The 22,098-nt window shown below is 44.0% G+C and overlaps 2 protein-coding genes across 14 annotated transcripts in view; one reads left to right on the top strand and one right to left on the bottom strand.

Annotated features, from left to right (window-relative positions):
- Plekhh2 (pleckstrin homology, MyTH4 and FERM domain containing H2) overlaps positions 1–16,709 on the bottom strand; it is a 116,634-nt gene extending 99,925 nt beyond the window's left edge. For 2 of the 11 annotated variants that reach the window (XM_076558886.1, XM_076558888.1), the window contains exons 1-2: positions 16,648–16,709; positions 6,941–7,070 (exon numbers count right to left, since the gene is read on the bottom strand). In XM_076558886.1, the coding sequence (XP_076415001.1) occupies positions 6,941–7,063 (123 nt within the window). In that variant the 5' untranslated portion in view covers positions 7,064–7,070; positions 16,648–16,709. Of the gene's footprint in view, positions 1–6,940; positions 7,071–14,135; positions 14,211–15,642; positions 15,866–16,129; positions 16,256–16,647 lie in introns of those variants that run through there. The other 9 variants (XM_042266781.2, XM_076558890.1, XM_042266780.2 and 6 more) reach the window with 8 other exon arrangements.
- Positions 15,717–17,555, top strand: LOC121824974 (uncharacterized). Of its 3 annotated transcripts, none has more exons than XR_013047055.1 (2): positions 15,717–16,351; positions 16,545–16,664. XR_013047055.1 is itself a non-coding variant. In XM_076558891.1 (2 exons), exon 1 carries the CDS (start codon positions 15,717–15,719, stop codon positions 16,269–16,271), a length of 555 nt encoding a protein of 184 aa, XP_076415006.1. In that variant the 3' UTR covers positions 16,272–16,314; positions 16,545–17,555. The 3 variants fall into 3 exon arrangements, 2 of the variants coding, with proteins under 2 accessions (XP_076415006.1, XP_076415007.1); XM_076558891.1 differs by having other exon boundaries at positions 15,717–16,314; positions 16,545–17,555; XM_076558892.1 differs by lacking the exon at positions 16,545–16,664 and adding an exon at positions 16,689–16,826 and having other exon boundaries at positions 15,717–16,314.
- Positions 17,556–22,098: the final 4,543 nt, after the last annotated feature.

Here is a 22,098-nt window from a genome sequence, read left to right as displayed (position 1 = left end):
CACAGCTGCCAGATGAGTTCACAGATGGCCCACTCTTAAATGTAAACAGACCACCAAAGATCAGCCAACATGGGAGAAAAGCCTGCATCTCAGAAAAGAGACAACCATAGGAAGAGGCAATAATCTCAGAGGAAAGAAAGACGATTAAGGGAATGAAGTGAACGTTTTCGACATGTCAATGATGTGTAAGAACCAAGAAGTTTCAAATACGTGACTTCTCAGCCACCGTGTGAAGCAGAAATTATTCCTACTAAAATACAGGAAATTGTGTTTAGAATGCGTTTGCTTTATACAGAATTGTGCTTCTGGCCAGTACTAGTGTTGGCTTTTGGTCTTTATATTTCAACTCCCCGGTGTTCTTTGCACTGAACCACAGCTGCACATAAACTACCCACACCGTGGAGAGTAACACAGAACCATAGGAAAACCAGTCCAAACACAAAACCACAGAGATTGTAACTGGGAAGCCCTGGCATTTATTTCTATCCTGCGTTATTCTTTGAGTCTAGGAACTCTTTGTGGGTAAACTGTGCTGATCTGAGTGAGTCTTGGACACTTGAACGCGTGGTCCCCAGTTAGTGCTGTGGAGGCTTGGGAGGTGTGGCCTTGCTGACGCATGTCCATCACTGCGAGCAGGCTTTGACAGGGCAGCACTATTCTCTACTTGAAGTTCACGCTCTCTTCTCCGTGTTTGCAGCCCAAGAGGTGAGCCCTCAGCTTCCTGTCCCTGCCACCAAGCTTGCTGCTTGTTGCCATGACTCCACTCTACCATCATGTTTATATACCACCGGCACCATAAGCTGAGTAAATACTCTCTTCCTGAAGTTGCCGATGGTCATGGTGATTTTATCACAGCAACAGAAAAGTAACCAATCAAGTAGCCTTCGATCATGCCAATAGTCGTAATAGGGAGAATTGAGTGTGTAGGGGTGTGCGTGTGCGTGCGTGCGTGCATGCGTGTGTGTGTGTGTGTGTGTGTGTGTGTGTGTGTGTGTGTGTTCCTCAATTGTTCCCCATCTTATTTTTTTAAACATGGTCTGTTACTGACCTTGGAGCTCACTGATTGGCTAACCTGGTTGGTCAGTGAGTTCCAGGGATGTGTCTGTCTCTCATCTCCCCACCCCCAACTTTTATATGGATACTGGGGATCCAAATTCTGGTCCTCATACTTGCACATCAAGTAATTTACTCATAGTCATCTTCCCAATAGGCAGAATTCCAAGTGATATATTTTCAAGGAACTGATCACAGAAAGAATAGAGGGATAGAGATACAACCCTCTTGTATCAAAACAGCACTCACATTTAAAATCTAATAGTTTTAGCACTCTCTCCGTCTACTCCCCCTCCCCCATCACCCCTCTCTACTGGGTATATTTACACAATAACGGCTGAGCAAAAATGATAATGTTACCTAAACTTAAGGGGTGTTTGCTGAACAAATGTAATGAACAAAGGGAATGATTTAATGTTCAAAAAGATTTAAACTGAGAGTATATTTTTACAAAAGGAAATTGCTACTATGCACAATTTAAATTATTGACCATAAGTACCTAACATTTCACACTACGTTAATGTAAATACATACATTAAATCTATTCAATAAAACTTAGAGCACTTTCAAGCCAGTTCAAACATACTAGTAAACCAACAGGTAATACTTTCATTTTGAGTATTTCTTTTTCCATAACCCTTTAGCTGGGAAATAACTTTGCAGAACACTTAAAACTCACAGGATATACTCACATAACATTTAACTTTCACGGTGTAAACTATAATGTAATCTTTAGTCCAAGTCCACCCAACATATACTAAGCCAGTGTGAAATAAACATTTGACCCATAGAAAGTTTTATTAAAAAACACAGTTAAACATTTTATAAACTGGCATCAAATTCTAAGCTTGATTTCTTACTCCAAAAATGTTCTCTGTAGTTGCACTTAGCAACAAGCAGCAGGCAAGAATTTGTCATTGAACTTGGATCATTTTTCCACCACACAAGTACTCAGTGATCCTCTCTGTTAGAGGCCCCGTGAACAAATAAAATTGTCCCACAGATTAATTTAGGTAGAATACTTGAGGACCTCTACACTCAATGATGTGGACACAACTTCTCGGCAGGGGCTCTTCTGGGTTTTCCCATGGATCGCCCATGAAAAGACTGTCATTAAACACTTGGTTTTTCTTACAGTATTATCTTGAGCCAACAGCCCCCAAAAGTGACATTTAAAATAGCCTACAAGGTCCCCCTGTCACACGTGGAATTTCCGGTCATCATTGTGCATCATTAGGTGATGCTAAAAGAGGAAGTGGATGGATGCCTTATTTAAATAGATTTCCGGCACATTGTCCTGGATCATTGTGTGAAGAAAACACATGCTCTGATGTCCAGGGACTCTTCAGTCCTAGAAGAAGATCCTAAACTGCCGCAGGGGAATCACAGATGCGAAGGGAAGACCAAGAGTCAGGAGATCCTGAATGGTGAAGCTCCATCAGGTCAGGATGGGAGTCAGATACCATGGTGAGAAGCCGGGCGGTGGTGGCGCACGCCTGTAATCCCAGCACTCAGGAGGCAGAGGCAGGCGGATCTCTGTGAGTTCGAGGCCAGCTTGGTCTACAGAGATAGTCCAGGACAGGCTCCAAAGCTACAGAGAAACCCTGTCTTGAACCCCCCTCCCCCCCCCACACACAAAAAAGATACCATGGTGAGGTCCAAAGGAAAAACGCTTCATATTTTCTCTTCCCTTTTCACTGAGAAACTACTTCGTGGAAAGTAACATTTCACTTTAACTTAAAAAGAAACTTGTCCTTTTCCTTCCCTGCCTCAGAAAACTAACACGTCAAGGAGGGGACTACTTACATCCCAGCTTCCCTGAAGAGTTTATATTTGGCATACTAAGGATATTTCCAACACCATTCCTTAAATTCCTTTAAAGACCTCTCCCATTTACAGCAGCAGCACTTGCCCAAGACTTCAATACGGCCTTTTTTCTTCACAAGTCTCAATTTTCTAAGTTACCTGAAAATTGTGATTTAAAAAACAGGTACAAAAAGTCTTTAAGAAAAAAACTCACATCTTCTATTCACTTACATATCTGAAATCCAAATTTAATTACAAAAATACTCTACCATCATCTCATAGTATTTCATTTTTAAAAAAAAAATCAGAAATACAATGAGCGATGGTGGCGCACGCCTTTAATCCCAGCACTCAGGGAGGCAGAGGCAGGAGGATCTCTGTGAGTTCGAGGCCATCCCGGTTTACAAAGGAGTTCAGGACAGCCGGAGCTGTTACACAGAAAAACACTGTCTGAAAAAACCAAAACAAACAAACAGAAGTTCCGTAATATGTTTGGTACTAATCTGTAATGACTGTCAAGTCTTCCTGCAGATAACAGGCATCATCTTTTCATAGAGATTCAAGGGAGGCTAGGGCTTTAGTTCAGTGGCAGACATCCTTACTAACAGTGCAAGGCCCTCAAGGCAACAGGGAAGGAAAAGGACAGGGGAAGACCGGAGAAGGCAATAGTGGGTTATCTCCTTGCACCAAATACTCTATTAGTTCCATCAGGACAAATCTGAAAGGTGCATGATTGGACGGCAGCTCTGCCATGTGTTAGCTGTATGATAGCAGTGAACACACTCATCGTTTATTCCCAGCCCCAACGTTGCGATCTACAGATCAGAGATGGTGACAATCACCCCCACAGAGCTCCTGTGGGGTTTAAACTAGCTTAAGGCCTCAGTGTCAAAAGCTTGGGAACCACAGCTAGCACTCAGAGTTGGCTGCTTGCGTGCCACAGCCAATAAAACAAAGCTAAGAAACAGAACTGTTCCAGGAAAAAGGTTGGCTACAGTTTCTGGCAAAGAACTAAAGACACGAATTAGTATTCTCTCAAGAATCTCCAGCCTTGGGGCTGCACCCACGTGGGGAGAAGGTGTGGAGAACTATGGGGGAGAAGAAGCTCTGAGTGTGCGGGTCCCAGCAGAAAGCCAAAGCTGTAGGTGGGACCTGACTGGCTCAGGAATGCAACATTTGACGCAGTCTGGCGCTTACCAACAATGCAGCAGGGCTTGCTTTGAAAAATATGATGTGCTGTTACATAAGTGGTTATTGCTGCAAACACATATACGACGAGCACACGGTGACGCGTTTCTCTGTGGCATGGCGGAATAGAAGACAGAACGGAAGAATGGACAGACGGACCACAGGAGCAACGTGGGGACAACAGACAAATCACCTTAGGCTTCAGAGACAGAAAGTCTAGATTTAAATGTTGTCTCCATCACTTTCTTTTTGGTATGAACTCACACAAGCTAAGTAACTTCTGGTACCCAATTATCCCCTTGTGTCAACATGGATAATAGTATTTACCTCATACAAATTATTGGGAAGATGAAATATATAAATTACTTAGGATATACACTGGCCATATTTAGCATCAGTTTCCTAATTCATAAAATTGAGACAAAAATTTTAACTTCACAAGTTGTTAGATGAATTTAGTACATTATACCTATAAAATATTTAAGTATTTAACACATGAGAAGTCAATAAATATTTGGCATTTTCATTAAAGCGTAGGTGGATACCAAAGAAATTTTTCAGACCTGAGAAAAATACTTCATAGCGGAATGTAACAAAAAACACTGTGAAAGTCTTGACTCTCATTCCAGTGTTGAGAGTATTTACTAGGAAACCATGAGTAATTGGCACACATAGTCGGTTTCCAGCATGTAAAATACATCTGACTGACTCCACCTCTTAGATCTTCTAAAGGCCTAAATCCAGAATTATAAATTAAACTTAAAAAAATTCTCCTTTTAGCCAGGCAGTGGTGGCGCATGCCCTTAATCCCAGCACGCGGGAAGCAAAGCCAGGCGGATCTCTGTGAGTTCAAGGCCAGCCTGGGCTACAGATTGAGTTCCAGGAAAGGTGCAAAGCTACACAGAGAAACTCTGTCTCAAAATTTTTTTTTTTCCTTTTAATACTCATTCACTGAAAAAAGAGTAATACAATAGCATACAAATAATAATAATAATAATAATAATAATAATAATAATAATAAAGCAGAGGTAACAACGATGAAGTGTCCACGCAGGCTAGCCACAAGGAAATGCTGATATAACTATATAAAAATCAGTGTCTTGGTGGTCGGGGTCATAGAAAATGCTAGATAAATCACCTTTCAATACGAGAAATGATTTTTATATTGAAAGGAGAAAAAAATAACACCCCATGGATGACACTTAGCTTTGAGTTAAGCTTCTCTTAGCTATGGCTATTCAAACTGGAATCTTTTCAAGCTTTAATCTCTATCCTAAAATGAACAAATAGGCCACTTTAATATTGATGCAGAGGCCATGGAGGGGAGCTGCTTGCTGGCTTGTTTCCCCATGGTTTGCTCAGCCTGCTTTCTTACACAACCCAGGACCACCTTCCCAGGGATGGCACCACCCATCACGGGTTGGGCCCTCCCCCATTGATCACTAAATGAGAAAATGCCTTATAGCTGGATCTCATGAAGGCATTTCCTCAGCTGAGGCTCCTTCCTCTCTGCTGACTCTAGCTTGTGTCAAGCTGAACTGTTTTATCTTTTCATAGGAAATTTTTGATCCCCGGGATGTGTTTTACATTTGCAACATACTTCAGTTTGAACTAGCCTAGTCGAATGTGCCACAGTCACAAGTGGCACTAGGTATCCGTGCCAGTTTGTTTCTGTCAACTTGGCACAAACCGAGACGTGTCTGAGAAGAGGGAATCTCAAGTGAGGCATTGTCTCCAGCAGACTGGCCTGTAGGCATGTCTGCGGGGGTATTTTCATGCTCTTTGATTAGTGTAGGGGCTGAAGGTAACTGTGGGCGCTGCCACCCTGGGCAGGTAGTCCTGGGAAAGGCAGCTGACTGACCATGAGCCTGAGAGCAAACCAGTACGTGGCATTCTTCTATGGTTCCTGCCTCCGCTTCTGCTGGAGTTCCTGCCCTGACTTCCCTCAGCCATGGACTGGGGTCCAAGCCAAATAAACCCTTTCCTCCCCAAGTGCCTTTTGGTCATGGTATTCCTCATAGTATTAGAAAGGAAACTAATAGGATATCATATCAGACGACAAAGTCCGGAATCCAAGTTCCCAGGAATCAGAGACAAGAGCTGGTTTTTTACAGAGGTAACTGTGATATATAGATATATAGATTTATAGATATAGAAATATAGGGATATATATATATATATATACATACACACACACACACACACACACACACACACACACACACACACACACACAATTCCTGTGACAAAAATTCTAATTATATTACTAGAACTATCAATAGAAGACGGACTATACTGAATTCAATTCTAGCCCAAATGATAATTTCGGAACATATAATCAGTAGAAATTCTAAGCAGGTACATACTTTCAAATATATTATGAACACATTTAACTATCAGCAGAGAGTTCTTCTATAATTACTTGAAAACGATTTTGTGTTTGTTTTGTTTTATTGAGACAGGGTCTTGCTGTGGAATTGAGGCTGGCCTTAAGTTTGTGGTCCTCTGGCCTCAGTGCTGGGATTACAAACTTGTGGCACCATACCTGGCTTAAAATTATATCCTTCAACAGAGAGCAGATGAAAAATGCTATTAAATTCCTTTAATAAGTCAAATAAATCATAACTTTCTCTCTGGAATGAATGAACTCTGTATTCATCAAACATGTAATATTCCCAAACTCCACTAATGTTCACAAATAAAAGCATTTTTTTTGTCCCATATTTGGTGAAAGAACATGTCAAATGTAGCTTCAAATACTTCATAAAAAGAAAGTTAAACTATATTCATTATTTTTGCAATGTTTGCCTCCCGGGAGTACTGGGGTTACTTAATATATGTGAAACAGGGATCCAGCAACTGACAGTCGTGGACGTTTGGGCGAGGAGCTTACTTTCTCTGCTAAGAGCTCGCGGATCTTGCTTGCCTGAACTCGAAACTTCATGAGCTGGGACTCCAGAGCTACGCATCGCTCCTTCCAATCGACTGGTCCTTCTAACTCCGAGAGCTCTGCCATATTTCTTCTAGAAGAGAGAAAGCAAGCGGTCAAACAACACACACATTGGCATTGAAGGCACCGTAAGAAATGTCTCAATGGACAACTGAATGCCATCCACAGACAAGTTGTAAATTCCAAGGTAAGGCCAGCACTTGCCACAGTGTGTAGAACTTAATGACAGACAAGAAACCAGGGCTGGAAGCCATACCCGGCTGCTTTATTTTCTGTCTCAATTTACCCATGCTAAAAGAAAGCCAGACACTAACCATCACAAGCTTCACGGACATGCTATGAGGAATAAATGAAATAAGGCTGCTTCCCATAGAACTTTGAACCACACGATAGCACAGCCCAGAGAGACTGTTGTATTTTTAATTCTTCCCGACAGGTAGGACTTTAAAAGCCTATCCACTCAAAATTCACACTCTCAGGTTTACAGACATACCACAATGTGCCAGTGATATGATCATATAACCTATGGAAATACCGTACCTGTGCTAAAGATTTGCACTAAAACGATGATATGGTACCACTTTGGATATGTCTGGGTCCAGGCTAAGTCTCTCAAGCCAAAAAACCTCTGGCTTATTTAACCAGGAAAGTCACTAGAAGCCTGACAAGTACGTTTTCATTTGGGGTAAGAAGAGAAAACAGATAAAGATGAAATCTGATGTCATCTACAATTTAGTAAATCCGGACTCAGTGTTTTCTATGACACTAACTGCCCCTTTGCAGGAGGTTAAAGGTGGGGGACGCTTCGCTGGAGAGCAGGCAGCTCCAGGCCGGGGAGGCTGTCTTGAAAGTCTACGGGCTACTTGATTTCAGAAGCATGGCCACTTCTGGCTCTGGGATTCCTGAAAGTAGTTTTAAATGTTTATTACTGTTCTGTTGGCCTATTGTATTTCTGAATGACCTTTGCCATGAATTGATGAAATCAGTGTTAGGAATGGATTTCCCGAAGGAGTCAGGCCCCTGGAGAAGAACACAAGAGAATAAATTCTCAGAACTCCAAAGATTCAGCTGTTGAAGTGCATAATAGTATTCTTTTGATTTCTGGGGAGGAAAAGAAAGAAAGGAAGAAGGAAGGAAGGAAGGAAGGAAGGAAGGAAGGAAGGAAGGAAGGAAGGAAGGAAGGAAGGAAAAGAAAGGAAGGAAGAAAGAAAGAGAAAGGAAGGAAGGAAGGAAGGAAGGAAGGAAGGAAGGAAGGAAGGAAGGAAGGAAGGAAGGAAGGAAGGAAGGAAGGAAGGAAGAAGGGAAAATACAACAAATTCCCCCCAAAATTTACTGTAATGTATCCTGTTCCTTAAACATACGCCAATTTTTAAAAACTGCAAGCTACAAGCTTCCTCCACGATCCTAGCGCTTGGCAGGCTGAGGAAGGAAGATTATGGTACACTCAAGGCCCTCCTGGGCGACACAGAAGTTCCAGGTCCTAGGTCAGCCAAGACTAGACCGTTTCAAAAGGAAATAAGCAACCAAACAAACACTCAGCAAGCTACTAAAGATTCCCTTTTCCTTAAACACAAAAATACGTGTCTTGGGCTTAAGACAGTTTTCACTTGAATACTGGAATCATCACTCCGTAATTTAGAAATAAATGAATACAAAAGAATTGTTCTCCAAAGACAACAGTATTTTGTTACAATCACCCCTAAGCACTGCACACCTTTCAGACACCCCTACATCCTGGCCACAGACATCAGAAACATTACAGAAGAGCTGGCAAAGATTCTCCTGCTTTTAATAGAAGCCCGACCCTACTTATTTCTGGGTTTTGCTGTTGCGGTTGTTTTTTTAATTTTAGCTTTATGAACATTTTCATTTACCATATGAATATTTACTATTGGTGTTTCATCTCGGTATCACAAACGCCGTTCTACTGTTACTTAACCTTTCGTTTAGCTTTAGAGGGAATATAGGGAAAGAAAATAGAGATAAAATATTTCCTAAATTTTTAAAAACTAATAAAATAGACATTCTTAATTCTTTTTGTTGTTGTTTTGTTTTATTGTTGTTGTTTTGAGACTGGTTTTCTCTGTAAGAGCTCTGGCTGTCCTGGAACTCACTCTGTAGACCAAGCTGGCCTCGAACTCACATAGATCCGCCTGCCTCTGCCCCCTGAGTGCTGGGATTAAAGGTGTACGCCACCACTACTTGATGGCATTCTTAATTCTTAAACCATTCAAACAACTATGCAGAAAAATATAGACATTATTCTATCTCAAGCAATATAGTCTATTTCATGTTGTGTAAGTTTTCCTCTACGGTTAGAATAACATTTATGTCCCAGTGTAAAAGATATTTTCCTTCTTTACTTTGATTGGCTGGGATCTGGACTCTGTTACATGGTAAACAAATGCTTTGCCAATAATGTACACTCCTAGCCTATAGTTTTAAAAATAGCATAAATAGCTTTCCAACAAATGAAAAAAAATCAAGGCAATGTGTCATATGAATAGAATAAAGGATTTTAAAAAAGATCATTTCAACAACCCAAAAAAAAGTTTGACAAAATTCAACATCTCTACATAAGAAAGGCATTCAACACATCAGCAATAAAAGGAAGTCCTTCACCCTGGTGAGGGACAGCTCCAAAAGCTGGCAACATACACACTCGGTGTCTGAACGCTTCCCCTCAAAACCAACAAAAGACAAAGATGTCTGCTCTTATGACTTCTGCACTACATTATGAGATGTAGCCTAGGCAAGAATAGAATTAAAAGTTTCTAAATTTAGAAAGGAAGTAAAACTATTTGCAGAAGATATGATCATGTACATAGAAAATTCTAAGAAAAATGCACACACACACACATACACACACAAAACCTATTAGAACTAGTAAGTAAGATTTCAGGAAACAACATCAATATGCAAAAATCAAGTTCTATACACTAGAAGAAAAACCCCCAAATCAATAAACTATTCCATTTATGATAGCATGGCAATGACTAAAACCCTTAGGAGTAAGCTTAACAAAACAAGAATTCGTATTTTGAAAACAACACATCATCGAGGAAAGCCATCAAGCCTGAATAAATGAAAAAAATGGCCTGTTCGTGGATAGCAATCTGTGCAGGTGATGAGGCTTGCAAATGGGTTAGCAATGCAATAACTGTGACTATTCCAACTGATTTTCCTTTTTCTTGCCAGAAATTGGTAAACTGATCCTAAAATTCACCGAGAAATTCTAAGGGACCAAGAATAACCTAACAATTCTGAAAAAGCTTAAGGTGTCATGTATTCAAACTTCAAAGCTCACTACCAAGCTACAGTACCCAAGATAGTTGAGTGAAGAGAGACATCAGCAGAATAAGGTTGAGTCCAGAATACAACCTCATGTTGACAATCAATTCATTTTTGACAAGAGTACCAAGACCATTCAACAGGGAAGTAATAGTACTTTCAACAAATGATAGGGTACAAGTGGATAGCCATATGCAGAAGGATAAATGTAGTACCCTCCCTCAGGCCAGACACACAAATTAGCATGAGATGTGTCAAAGGCCTGAATGTAACCCAAAGCTCTAAAAATCAGAAAACAGATCAATGAAACCTCATCAAAATTTAAGAATTATGAGCTCTGAGGCGGTTGTTCTCCACCTTCCTAATGCTGTGACCCTTTACTACTGTTCCTCATGTCGTGGTGACCCCCAACCATATAATTATTTTGTTGCTTCTTCATAACTGTAAATTTGCTACTGCTACGAATCCTAATATAAATATCTGATATGCAGGATATCTGATGTGTGACACCCCCACCACCAGGGGTCTCAACCCACAGAACCACTGCTCTTGGTGCACTATGAAGAACTTGTAAAAACAGCCCACAAAAAAACAGGGAAAGATTTGAAAGACTTGTGTCCAGAATATGTAACGATTCAAACAACTCGATAAAAAAGACAATCTGCCAGGCTTGATGTATCCCAGCACCCAGGAGGCAGAGGCAGGAGGATCTCTCTGAATTTGAGGCCAGCCTTGTCTACAAAGTGAGTTCCAAGACAGCCAGGGTTACATAGTGAGACCCTATCTTGAAAACAAAACAAAAGCCAGGCAGTGGTGGCACCTGCCTTTAATCCCAGCACTCGGGAGGCAGGGGCAGGCAGATCACTGTGAATTTGAGGCCAGCCTGGTCTACAGAGTGAGTTCCAGGACAGGCTCCAAAACAACACAGAGAAACCCTGTCTCAAAAAAACAAAAAAACAAAAAACAAAAAAGATAGGAAGGAAGGGAGGGAGGGAGGGAGGGAGGGAGGGAGGGAGGGAGGGAGGAAGGAAGGAAGGAAAAGAAAGGAAGAAAGAAGGAAGGAAGAAAAAGAAAAAACAAAAAAAGGACAGTCTAATTTAGAATTAGGGGCTGAAATGAAGACTTACTTGGCAAAGTTCTGGCCACATAAACGTGAGATCCCAGTTCAAGCCTCACATGAGAAAATGCTTCCCTCAGATTGTCTGCAGGCACGTCTGTAGGGTATTTTCTGGATTGCTGATTGACAGGGGTGGGCCCAAGCCATGGGGGTGGGACAGGGCCACCCCTGGGGCAAGGGGTCCAGAGCTGTATAAGAAACCAGGCTGGGCAAGCCAAGAGGAGCAAGCCGGTAAGCAGAACTCCTCAAGGGTCTCTACTTCAGTCCTGCCTCCAGGCTCCTGCCTTGGGTTCCTGCCCTGGCTTCCCCAAAGATGGAGCGTGTGATCTGAGAGTTGGAAGCTGAACCAGACCCTTTCCTCCCCAAGCTGCTTTTGACCATGGTATTTTACCACAGCAACAGAAACAAACCCTGAGACAGAGATTTGTACTAGAGTGTGGGCTGTGGCTGAGACCGACCTGGCCATGTTGTTTTTGAAGGATCCTGGAAGGAGTTTGGAACTTTAGGCTGGAAAAGCCATTGAGCATTCAGAGCTCAGAGAGCTGCTATAGGGAGCATGAACGATAAGAATGTTAAGAGTGGTAAAGACAGTGGAGGCCTAGCTTGTGACGTTCCAGAAGGAAGTTTGAGACTCTGTTGGGGTCGTTCAATACTTTGCATTAAGAATCTGAGCAGCTGGGGCTGAAAAATCAACTGTGGTTAAGAAAATACCAGAACCACTAAAGTGACACCTTCGCTTTACTCGGACAGTCAATGGTGGTTAGCGGGACCCGAGAAATTATCAGTGATTAAGAGACCAGTACTACTGAGGTAAAATTTTCTGGGACTATTTCCTCAAGGCTGCACACAGAAGCTGTGGTCCAGAGAAAGCCAAGGCTACAACTCATGTTGGCATCCAAACTTAGTAACGTGTAAGAGTCTCCCAGTTGGTATTGGTTTTTGAAGGCTTGGAGGGGATCATGGAGAGCAGTTGACCCTTGGCCCTGAGAGAGGCCAGCAGAGGTCACTGCTGAAGGTAGAAGCCCCAAGACTGAAGTGTTCACGGAGACCATTTGAGGCTTGGCACCACATAGCAGGGTCAGAGTCCCTGAAGAGAGCCTAGGCTATTGGTGAGGCTGCTGCCTAAGTTGCAGCAGAATATTTGAGATACCAGGAATAAGGGGCAACCACCACGGAACAGCAGCAGCTGTGGAGTGGAGCCGCCCTCAACCCATGAGACGTGCTGCTTCATGTGCTATGAACGAACGGCAGAACCACAGAGGTGGAGCCATTGGAGCCCTGGGAAGGCCAGAAGATCATGAGTGCCATGCCTGGCACTGAGCTTACACAGTTGGCCTTTAGTTTTGTTTGAGTTGAATGAGACTCTGCTCCAATTCTTCCCTTTTGGAGTAAGACAGTATATGTTATTTTTTTTATTTTACAGGTACCCACGTTAAAAGACTTTGTGTTTTTCTGGAGAGACTTTGAATATTTTAAGGAGATTTTGGAGCTTTAAGTGTTGACGTTTTTTAAAGACTGGGACTTTTAAAAGTTGGAGTGTTTTATATTGTCATATTAATATTAACGTGGCATCTTGGGGACAACCAGAAGAGAAAGGTTATGGTTTAATAGTGATGACAAGTTGACAGGGCGTCAATTGTTTTGGTTGGTTTTTCTTTTGTTTTTTGGTCAAGTTGACAGAAGCTGGAGTTATCTGGAACCTCAGTCGAGAAAAATGTTTCCATCCAGACTGCCCGTAGACAAGTCTGTAGGGCACTGTCTTTATTAATGGTTGACGTGAGCAAGAGAGGAAAGGTTGTAGTGTAACAGTGATGTGGTTCATGTCTGCCTGACAAAAACCTGTGTGCCCAGCCATATGGAGCTGTGCCACCTCTGGGCAGTTCCTGAACTGTATAAGAAAGCAGGCTGGACACAGCATGAGCAAGCCAGTAAGCAGCACCCCTCCATGGTCTCTGCTATAGCTCTTGCTCCCCAAGTTCCTGCCCTGCTTGAGTTCCTGCCCAGACTTATCTTCACGATGGACTATTAACTGTAATCTGAAATAAACCCTTTCCTCTCCAAGTTGGTTTTGGTCATGGTAATTATCACAAAAATAGAAAGCTAACCAGTACAAATACACACACACACACACACACACACACACACACACACACACACACACACACCAAGAATGGACACATCTCCAAAGAAAATATATAAATGGTCCATAAGCACACAAAAAGTTTTCAGCATCATTAACTTCAAGAAAAAAAATAAAAAAAGTGAAATATTAAAATTGTAATGACATTCCACTTCTCCCCAAATTAGCTCAATATAATGAAATGAAAAAGAATGTGGCCGGGCGGTGGTGGCGCGCGCCTTTAATCCCAGCACTCGGGAGGCAGAGACAGGCAGATCTCTGTGAGTTCGAGGCCAGCCTGGGCTACAGAGTGAGTTCCAGGAAAGGCTCCAAAGCTACACAGAGAAACCCTGTCGAAAGAAAGAAAGAAAGAGAGAGAGAGAGAGAGAGAGAGAGAGAGAGAGAGAGAGAGAGAAAGGAGGGGGGAGGAGAGGAGGGGGGGAGGAAGGAGGGGGGAGGGAAGGGGGAGGGAGGGGAGGGAAGGGGGAGGGAGGGAGGGAGGGAGGGAGGGAGGGAGGGAGGGAGGAAGAGAATGTGGATTAATAAGAACTGATGAAACTGTGCAGTCATTGGAACTCATGCATATCGCTGGTACTACAAAAATGTCGTACCTGCTTTGTAAATAGGCAAACAGTTCCTCGTATGTTTAAAGTTATCCTACGGTCTACAACTCCAGGTCACATGTCCTGTGAAATGTCCAGAACAGATAAATCAAAAGGACAGAAAACAGGTCAAAGGTTGCCAAGGGGATGACAATGGAGACCGACTACTAAAAGGTCTAGAGTTTTTTAGGGGGGTGGGGTTGAAGAAAATATTCTAGAATTAGGTGGTGGTGATGCACAACTTTGCAAATATACCCAAATCTCCTGAGCTATACACTTTCAAAGGGTCAATTTTACGGTTTGTGAATTGTATCTCAATTAAAAGGTTCATACACAAACAAAGGAAAGAATGGGTATATACTAAGCCCACATTTGCTGATTTAACCATTCATTATGAGTAGTTATCCCTGCCAGGAATCTCACCAGCAACTCAAATAATAGAGAAGGAACTGTTAACTTCAACTAGGAAAAGTATGGTACATACCTCTTACCTAGAACTTCGCTATGAAAATGAAATAAGAAAATTAAAAGTTGAATACATCCATCTTTCTTTAGTTGCAGTAGTTATAGGTACAAAAGCGTTATTATCAAACATGCATTTGGCATGTTCAGTCTCCAGTAATTGTCATAATAAAAGAAACTCAAAACTGAAGACTGGTTTTGTGATGGCCCAAGGTCTAGACAAGTGTCCTCTGAAATCCTGTGACTGAGTAGACGGCAGCTGTCATACGAAAGTATCACCCTGAGTAGCTAAGAACGCTAATTCTGAAGTTTCATCGTCCGTGGGGACAGAACGGGACAGCTTTGGGGGCTATAATCCACTTCTAAAAATGTCCTAAGTTTTGAATTCTGAGGGGATCTACCTTCTCTGCAGGGGGCAGGAAAAAGCCGAGGTTTTCCAAGGACCTCCAGTGACTTAGGAAATAATTTACTGACAAAATAAACTGTTTACAGTTGCGGAGTGAATGCTCTTTTCTCTGAATCGCTGACTTCCTGTTTCTTTTCCAAATCCTAACAAGGAGGAGGACGTTAAAAGAAGGAGAGAGGGAGAGAGACGGGATGGAAGAAGAAGGACACTACTACCTAGGCTCACGCTGATGAAATTTGGAGAAACCCGTAAACCCCTCACAGTCTCTAGGAACAGTTGGGGCTGTGAGCTGTGTCGTTTCCCCCCTAATGCAGTAAAGCTGTCTTTCTTAACTAGACTGAAGGGCGCCTTGTTTAAAGAACCTTACCACCACCTAACCCCACTTGGACCACGCCTGCTGGTCCTCCGCACTGCCCAGAACAGCCTGCTCCTTGCTCGCACACTCCTCCGGGACACACGCATAGCCCTGAGATCTAGGCTTGCAAAGACTGGAGCCTTCACAAAGAAGCCAGTGACCTGCAGGTAGCCCGGCACCAGGAACGTTTTTACAAAACAAAACGTCTCAACTTCTCGGTGGGGGCGGGTGTGTGTGTGTGTGTGTGTGTGTGTGTGTGTGTGTGTGTGTGTCTTCGATTCAGGGTATGTCACCTTAGGACACTGGCGTCGGGCGGTCAGGCAAGTGGAGGTGTTAAAAACGGAAAGCTGGAGAACTTCGGTCCCCGATGTTGCTTCACAGCCCCGCTCTCCAGAAGCTCAGGCCGAACCTACAGCATCGTCGATGGGACCCACGATGCGCGGGGGACGCGGGGCTGCCCCGCAGCGCGCCCGCTCGACGACTCCCCGCGGTGCCACAAGCCCCCCGCGGTGCCACAAGCCGGGGCCCGGCTTTTCTAACAGAACGTCACAGGAGCCCGGGGTACGTAGTGCCGCCCCCAGCCGGCTCGTGCTGGCGACTCGGGACCCAGGCCCAGCCGGGGTTCACGGCGGCGTCCTGCGTTGCATCCCCGTCCCGCAACGCCGGTCCCGCCGCCCCGTTCCTCGCCGGCGATCCGGGACGGCGTGGTCCCCGGCGTAAAGGACCCCGGGGGCTCGGTCCCCGAGGCCACCGGATCCCGCGCCCTGCCCACCTGCCTACCTCTGCGGCGGCGCCCGACGTCCCGGCCTCGCCTGCTACCCGGCTCCGCCGGCTTCTCCGGCTCCCAGCCCGCGCCGGCCACACTCGGAGCCCCGAGCGGCCGGGACGGCGCCGCCTCCCCCGGGATTGGCGGCCGGAGTAGCTAATCGGAGGCCGGAGCCGACCACCTGTCGTCACTGGAGGAGGTGTTTATAACTTTGGCTCCTCCCGGTGCCCCTCAGAGTAAGGAGGTCTGGCCCAAGAGGTGTTTCCACTGCCTTCCCCATACCCAGACTTCAAGGCCTGTTGTAGCGTTTAGTCACCTCTTTCCCACTCCCTTTGCCTCGATTGTACCTGTGTACCAAGCTCTTGTGTGGTCTCTCGGCCTGAACTCTCTCTCTCTCTTTTTTTGCCAACCTTTCCTCTTTCTACCCAGGGACTACAGTAGGTGTGCAATTTGCCAAAGGCCTTTACTGTCTTCCTGATGCTTAAATAGTGGAGAACAAATTCCATGTGCAGCCTGCAAAGCCCCCACCTACTTGTGCAAGTTTAGTTTACACAGCTGCTCTTCACACTTCAGGCGACCGTGGTCCACGTCCCTGTTCTGAAGACTCCAGCTGGGAAGGATGACATGCTGTTTCCTGCCCCTCCCTCCTTTAAAGGTCCTGTCTGTCCTCTCAGACCAGCGCAAGTCTCCTCCTGAAGGTCCCTGTCGCCCCAGGTAGCAGAGACCTCTGGCCTTGTTTTTGCCTTCAGCACGTCCAGTTTTTTGCGGCTCTCGGCATGCACACATTTTCCTGACCTTCCCCTGCTGCGACCATCAGCCAGCGAGCGTTCTTCTTTGCTGCCTTCTCAGCCTATCACACAAAGCATCTTGCACGAGCACATGGATGATCATCCATCTGGTTGGATTTCACATCCCAAGCTGGGGCCTAGAGAGGCCGGTCTTGGGAGAGGAGGAGAGGGAAAGGGGGGGAGGAGGAAGGGAGGGGTAGCGGAGGGACAAATTCTGGATATTAGACCTTCCCCAGGTCACAAAACTAGGTCAGACAAATTACTCTTTGATACACAGTAAACTAATAGAAGCATCAGATGGCTTTTCCCATTTCAATCTTTTTACAAAAGAAAGCCAACCTTATATAGGAAAAAACAAAACAAAACACTAAAATGATGAAGATTTGCAAAGTTCCTTAGAGGGAAAGCAATAAACGAAAACAAATAAAAGACCAGCAAGAAAGCATCAGGCGTCCATATTTCTTCCAGATGAGCACTAATTTTGGACTGGATCCCAGACAACCCCCACACATCAAATTCCTTCTGCCTTCTGTGGGAGCTGATGGTGCATATCATATGAAAAATTGTCTCCAAACAGCCTTGGCAAACAAGCAGGCCGGACGGGGCTTATTTTACAGGGCATGCAGGACTTAAATAAACAGAGCTAAAGTAACTTGCATAATTTAACGCAGCAAGTCAGTAGAGACCCTGCAAGAAAAAGATAGAGGATGCCAAAATAGAATCACTTCCGTTTGTGAGTCAGAAATACCAAATAGACTAAGTGTGCTGAGTGAATAAACTCACTCATAAAAAGCAGCTTTCTAAACACGACAGCCATCCTTGTGAGACTCAGCCAACATTTATTCACAGTCGCCTTTTTCTAGAAACATGACAAACCGAATTTGTTTGGCTACGGAGGGGGGGGAGTGCAATAGCATCCTGTTTCTGGCTGTGTAAAAAAACAAAACAAAAACAAACAAACAAACAAAAAAACACCCCAAGCCCCATATGATATAATGGAATATTAGTCAGCACTAAAAAAGAAGTGGAAGCCTGTTATCTCAGCACTTAGGGGCGGGAGGTAGAAGGATCATTGTCAGCTACATAATAAATCTGAGGCCAGCCTGGGCTACGTGAGACAGAAGAAAGAGACGGGGTTTGGGAGAGAGAAATCAAGCTACGCATTGAATAAGCCTTTGAAATTACACTGAATGAAAAGATCCAATCGAAAATATGAAATGTTGTATGAATTCATTAATACAGGATGCTCAGACTGGGTGAGTCCACAGAGATGGAAAGTGGATTAGTGGTTTACCTTGGGCTGAGAAAGATAGGGCGTTAGTCTAGGGCAGTGGTTCTCAACCTGTGGGTCACAACCCCTTTGGGGTCGCATATCAGATAGATACATTACAATTCATAACAGTAGCAGAATTACGGTTATGAAGTAGCAATGGAATAATGTTATGGTTGGGGGTGGGGGGGGGTCACCACAACATGAGGAACTATATTAAAGGGTCGCAGCATTAGGGAAATTGAGAACCACTGCTCTAGGGGAATGAAGTGTTTTTGGAGGGAAGAGCAATGAAGGGTTTTGGATAGTGTGATGATATCATCTCTGACTGCACTAAAAGCCATGAACATGTATCATTTAAATGGATGAGTTGTGTGTTCTATGAATTCCATCTCAAAGGTATTTTTAGGGGCTGGAGAGACTTAAAGTGCTTGCCACACAAGCAGGGGTGCCTGGATTTGGATGCCCCGCAGGCATGGAAAAGCTGGGCAGGGTGGTGCTCATCTATAACCCAGGCTCCAGGGGCATGAGGCACATTCCCTGCAGCTCATTGGCTGGCCAGCCTAGCCAAATCAGTGAGTTCCAGGTGCAGTGAAAGACTGTCTCAAAAGATAAGGTAAAGCCAGGCGGTGGTGGTGCACGCTTTTAATCCCAGCACTTGGGAGCAGAGGCAGGCAGATCTCTGTGAGTTCGAGGCCAGCCTGGTCTACAGAGTGAGTTCCAGGACAGCCAGGGCTACACAGAGCAACCCTGTCTCAAAAACAAACAACAAACAAGTGTCTCTGGAGGCAGAGGCAACTGGGCTGGCATGCACTTGTGGGCACAAGCGTGTGCATGAGCGAGTGATCGTCACAGTTATGTCTGTAAGGAAGATTGGACCACCCTGGCAGCCGTAGGTTCAGAGACTCTCAAACCTAACAGATAACACTGGGTTGGGGGTGGGAGTGGGGTCAACCAAGATCCATCCCAAAACATTTGGGAATGTCTCTCTAACTTTTCTTCTGCACTATTGCCTGTGGACTATACAATGGAGGCTCCCAGTAACGTGGTAGGTTGAATGAAAAAGTATTTGGTTCCATGAGTCAAGTCTGATCCCAGAGAGCTTGATAGAAGTTAGAGGCTTGCAGGGAGGAACATTTGAAAAGTAGCAGATGCACAATGGGAAAAGCTTGGCTTGGCAGCACAGTAGACGAAGACAGGGGAATGTAACCAGAGAAAGGACCACGGAGGAACACAGGAGAGTCAGTGTCGTGAACACAAGAGGCTGGGTTCCCTCCAGATGACTTGGCAACAACATTTTGAAATAACAGTTGAGATGAAAAAGTAACGATGTGTATCCTTGTTTTTAATGTCTTTTTCTTCACCACATTCATAAGATCACCTCGTATTTGAAACTCCAGTGTTAAGACTGGACATACTAAATTGGTATAAAAACTTGTAGCCAGGCAGAGGCAAGAGGATTTCTATGAGTTCGAGGCCAGCCTGGGCTACAGAGCAAGTTCCAGGAAAGGCACAAAGCTACACAGAGAAACTCTGTCTCGAAAAACAAAACAAAACAAAACAAAAATCCATGAATGGGAGAGGGACTCAGGAAACTCTGCTCCTTAGCTGGGGAGATGCTCCTGAGAGTCATTTTCTCTCGGGGATGTGATCCCCGGCAAGTTGACCACACTCCAGTGAGTTTTCAAACATTCATCCACATATCGGCAGCACTAATTGGACTCCGTGGGTTATTGGAAGGAGAAGGAGGAAGGGGGAGGAGGTTGGAGAAGGAAGACAGACAACATTGGGAGAGGAATGTGTTGAGGCAGTCCAGGAAGGATTGAAGGGAGGAGGGGAGCTGTGTGTCTTGTCAGTGGTCCTCAACCTTCCTAATGCTGCGACCCCTTCAATGGTTGTGGTGACCATCAACCATAAAATACTTTCTGTTGTCACATTATAACTGTAATTTTTCTACTGTTATGAAACGTAAAGCAAATACCTGATATGCAGGGTATCTGATATGCAACCCCTGTGGGGGGTCATGACCCACAGGCTGAGAACTGCTGGTGTGCATGCTCATTGTCTCTATGTATGAAATATTCAAGGAAAACCTATCTTGAGAAGACTGCTGAGTGAGTCTAACACTACAGTCCAGTCTGGGTGGTCAGATGAGAATACAAGGTGTCAGAGGCAGCCCTGAGTGGTCTGTTGGACAGTAGCAATCTTACAGAACAGCAATCCCAGACAAGATCACTATGTTCTCTGGATAAAATAAAACCGAAACCAACGCAGCAAAACCAATGAAAACAATATTTCACAATTTTAACAAGCAGAAACAAAATGTAGATCACAACACAAACAACAACAACAACAAAAATACTCAAGCCTCTGTTCTTTTCTGGCTACCAGGATTGACTGCTGCCTCTTTTTCAGTTCCAGCTTGGGCAGCCCTCTAGCCCTCTGTCCTCGGTAAGAATTCCTGCAAGATCTAATCACAGAATTATCTGTGCTGCTTTGTCTTGTGTTTTTGTTCGAGACAGAAATCATGAAATGTTGACCAGGCTAATCTTAAACTCCTGCCTCAACCTCCCCACTGGCTGGGATTCTAGGTCCATGTTAAGGTGCCTATCATCAGTTCTCTTTTTGATGGAAGGGATTCTTACTTTATTTTTAAATACATACATTTAGCTGAGCAGTGATGGTGCACGCCTTTAATCCTAGCACTTGAGAAGCAGAGGCAGATGGACTTCTGAATTTGAGGCCAGCCTGGTCTACAGAGTGAGTTCCAGGACAGACAGGGCTACACAGAGAAACCCTGTCTCAAAAAAAAAACAAAAACAAAAAAAAAAAAAACAAACAAAAAAAAAAAAAACAAAAAAAAAACCAACCAACCAACCCAAACACAGATTTTAAAAACTAAAATACAAATACAATTGTTCCCCCTCCCCCTTTCCTTTCTTTTCTCCAACCTTCCCTTGTACCCTTCTTGCTCTTTTTCAAATTCATGAATTCTATTTCTATTTCTTTGTTGTTACACACACACACACACACACACATAAATACAACCTGATCAATCATTATGAAGTTACCTGTATGCATAAGATTTCAGGGCTGACCACTTGGTATTGGATAACAAAATCTGGGGGTTCCCTGGAAAAGACTTTTTCTTCTGCACCCAGCATTTCTTGGCTGGCTACAGTTCTCTGTCTTGTGTTGAGGCCCCAGGAAATTTCTCCCTCTCCTGTTAGCAGTCTATTGATATTATCCTTGTTCGGGTCTTGTTTGGGAAGCCGTGTTAATTAGACTTCCTGTTTGTAGCCTCGCTAGCCTTTCTAGTAGTTACAATGGCATAGCAAACTTCCTGTTCCTCTGGATTGGACAGTCTCAGCACCCCGACCCCTGCTATGATACTGAGTGTTAGGAGCAGGGGTTGTGTTGTGGATGTCTCAGTTGGGTCTGGGCCCCACACACTCACATGCCCTCTGCATTTTGATCAGTGTCGTTTTCTGTAATGACCTCTGTTGCAAGGAGATACTTCTTTATGAGGGTACCTACTTGTATGTATAAGGATAATGATTTAGAACGTAGTTAGGAATTATTTTGGCTTAATAAAGTGGCAGCAGCAGGTTCTCTTTTAAGATCCATGACCTCACCAGCTCCTGGTAGTTGGCTGTTTCCAAGTACCAGGTATGATTTTCCTCTTGTTGAAGAGGCCTTAAGTCCAATTAGAGAGCTGTTGGTTGCTCCAAGGTATGCATGCCACTATTACATCCTTAGGAATGTTGTACTATGCTTGCCATTTTTAAATTTGTAGGTATCATGGCTGTGTAGGACTATTGATTGCTTACCATTTTCTTAGTTAGGGTTCCAGTTGCTGCAACAAAACACCATGTCCAAAAAGCGAGTTGGGGAGGAAAGGGTTTATTTGCCTTACACTTCCAAA

The sequence above is a fragment of the Peromyscus maniculatus genome, chromosome 22 (assembly GCF_049852395.1).
Source record: "Peromyscus maniculatus bairdii isolate BWxNUB_F1_BW_parent chromosome 22, HU_Pman_BW_mat_3.1, whole genome shotgun sequence".
Taxonomy (NCBI): domain Eukaryota; kingdom Metazoa; phylum Chordata; class Mammalia; order Rodentia; family Cricetidae; genus Peromyscus; species Peromyscus maniculatus.
Note: the sequence above shows the minus strand (reverse complement) of the source record. Positions and strands in the feature narration are given on the sequence as shown.

What these genes read in the sequence shown, in the direction of transcription:
- LOC121824974 (XM_076558891.1), top strand. Translation starts at nt 15,717, where the DNA reads ATGTTGCTTCACAGCCCCGCTCTCCAGAAGCTCAGGCCGAACCTACAG.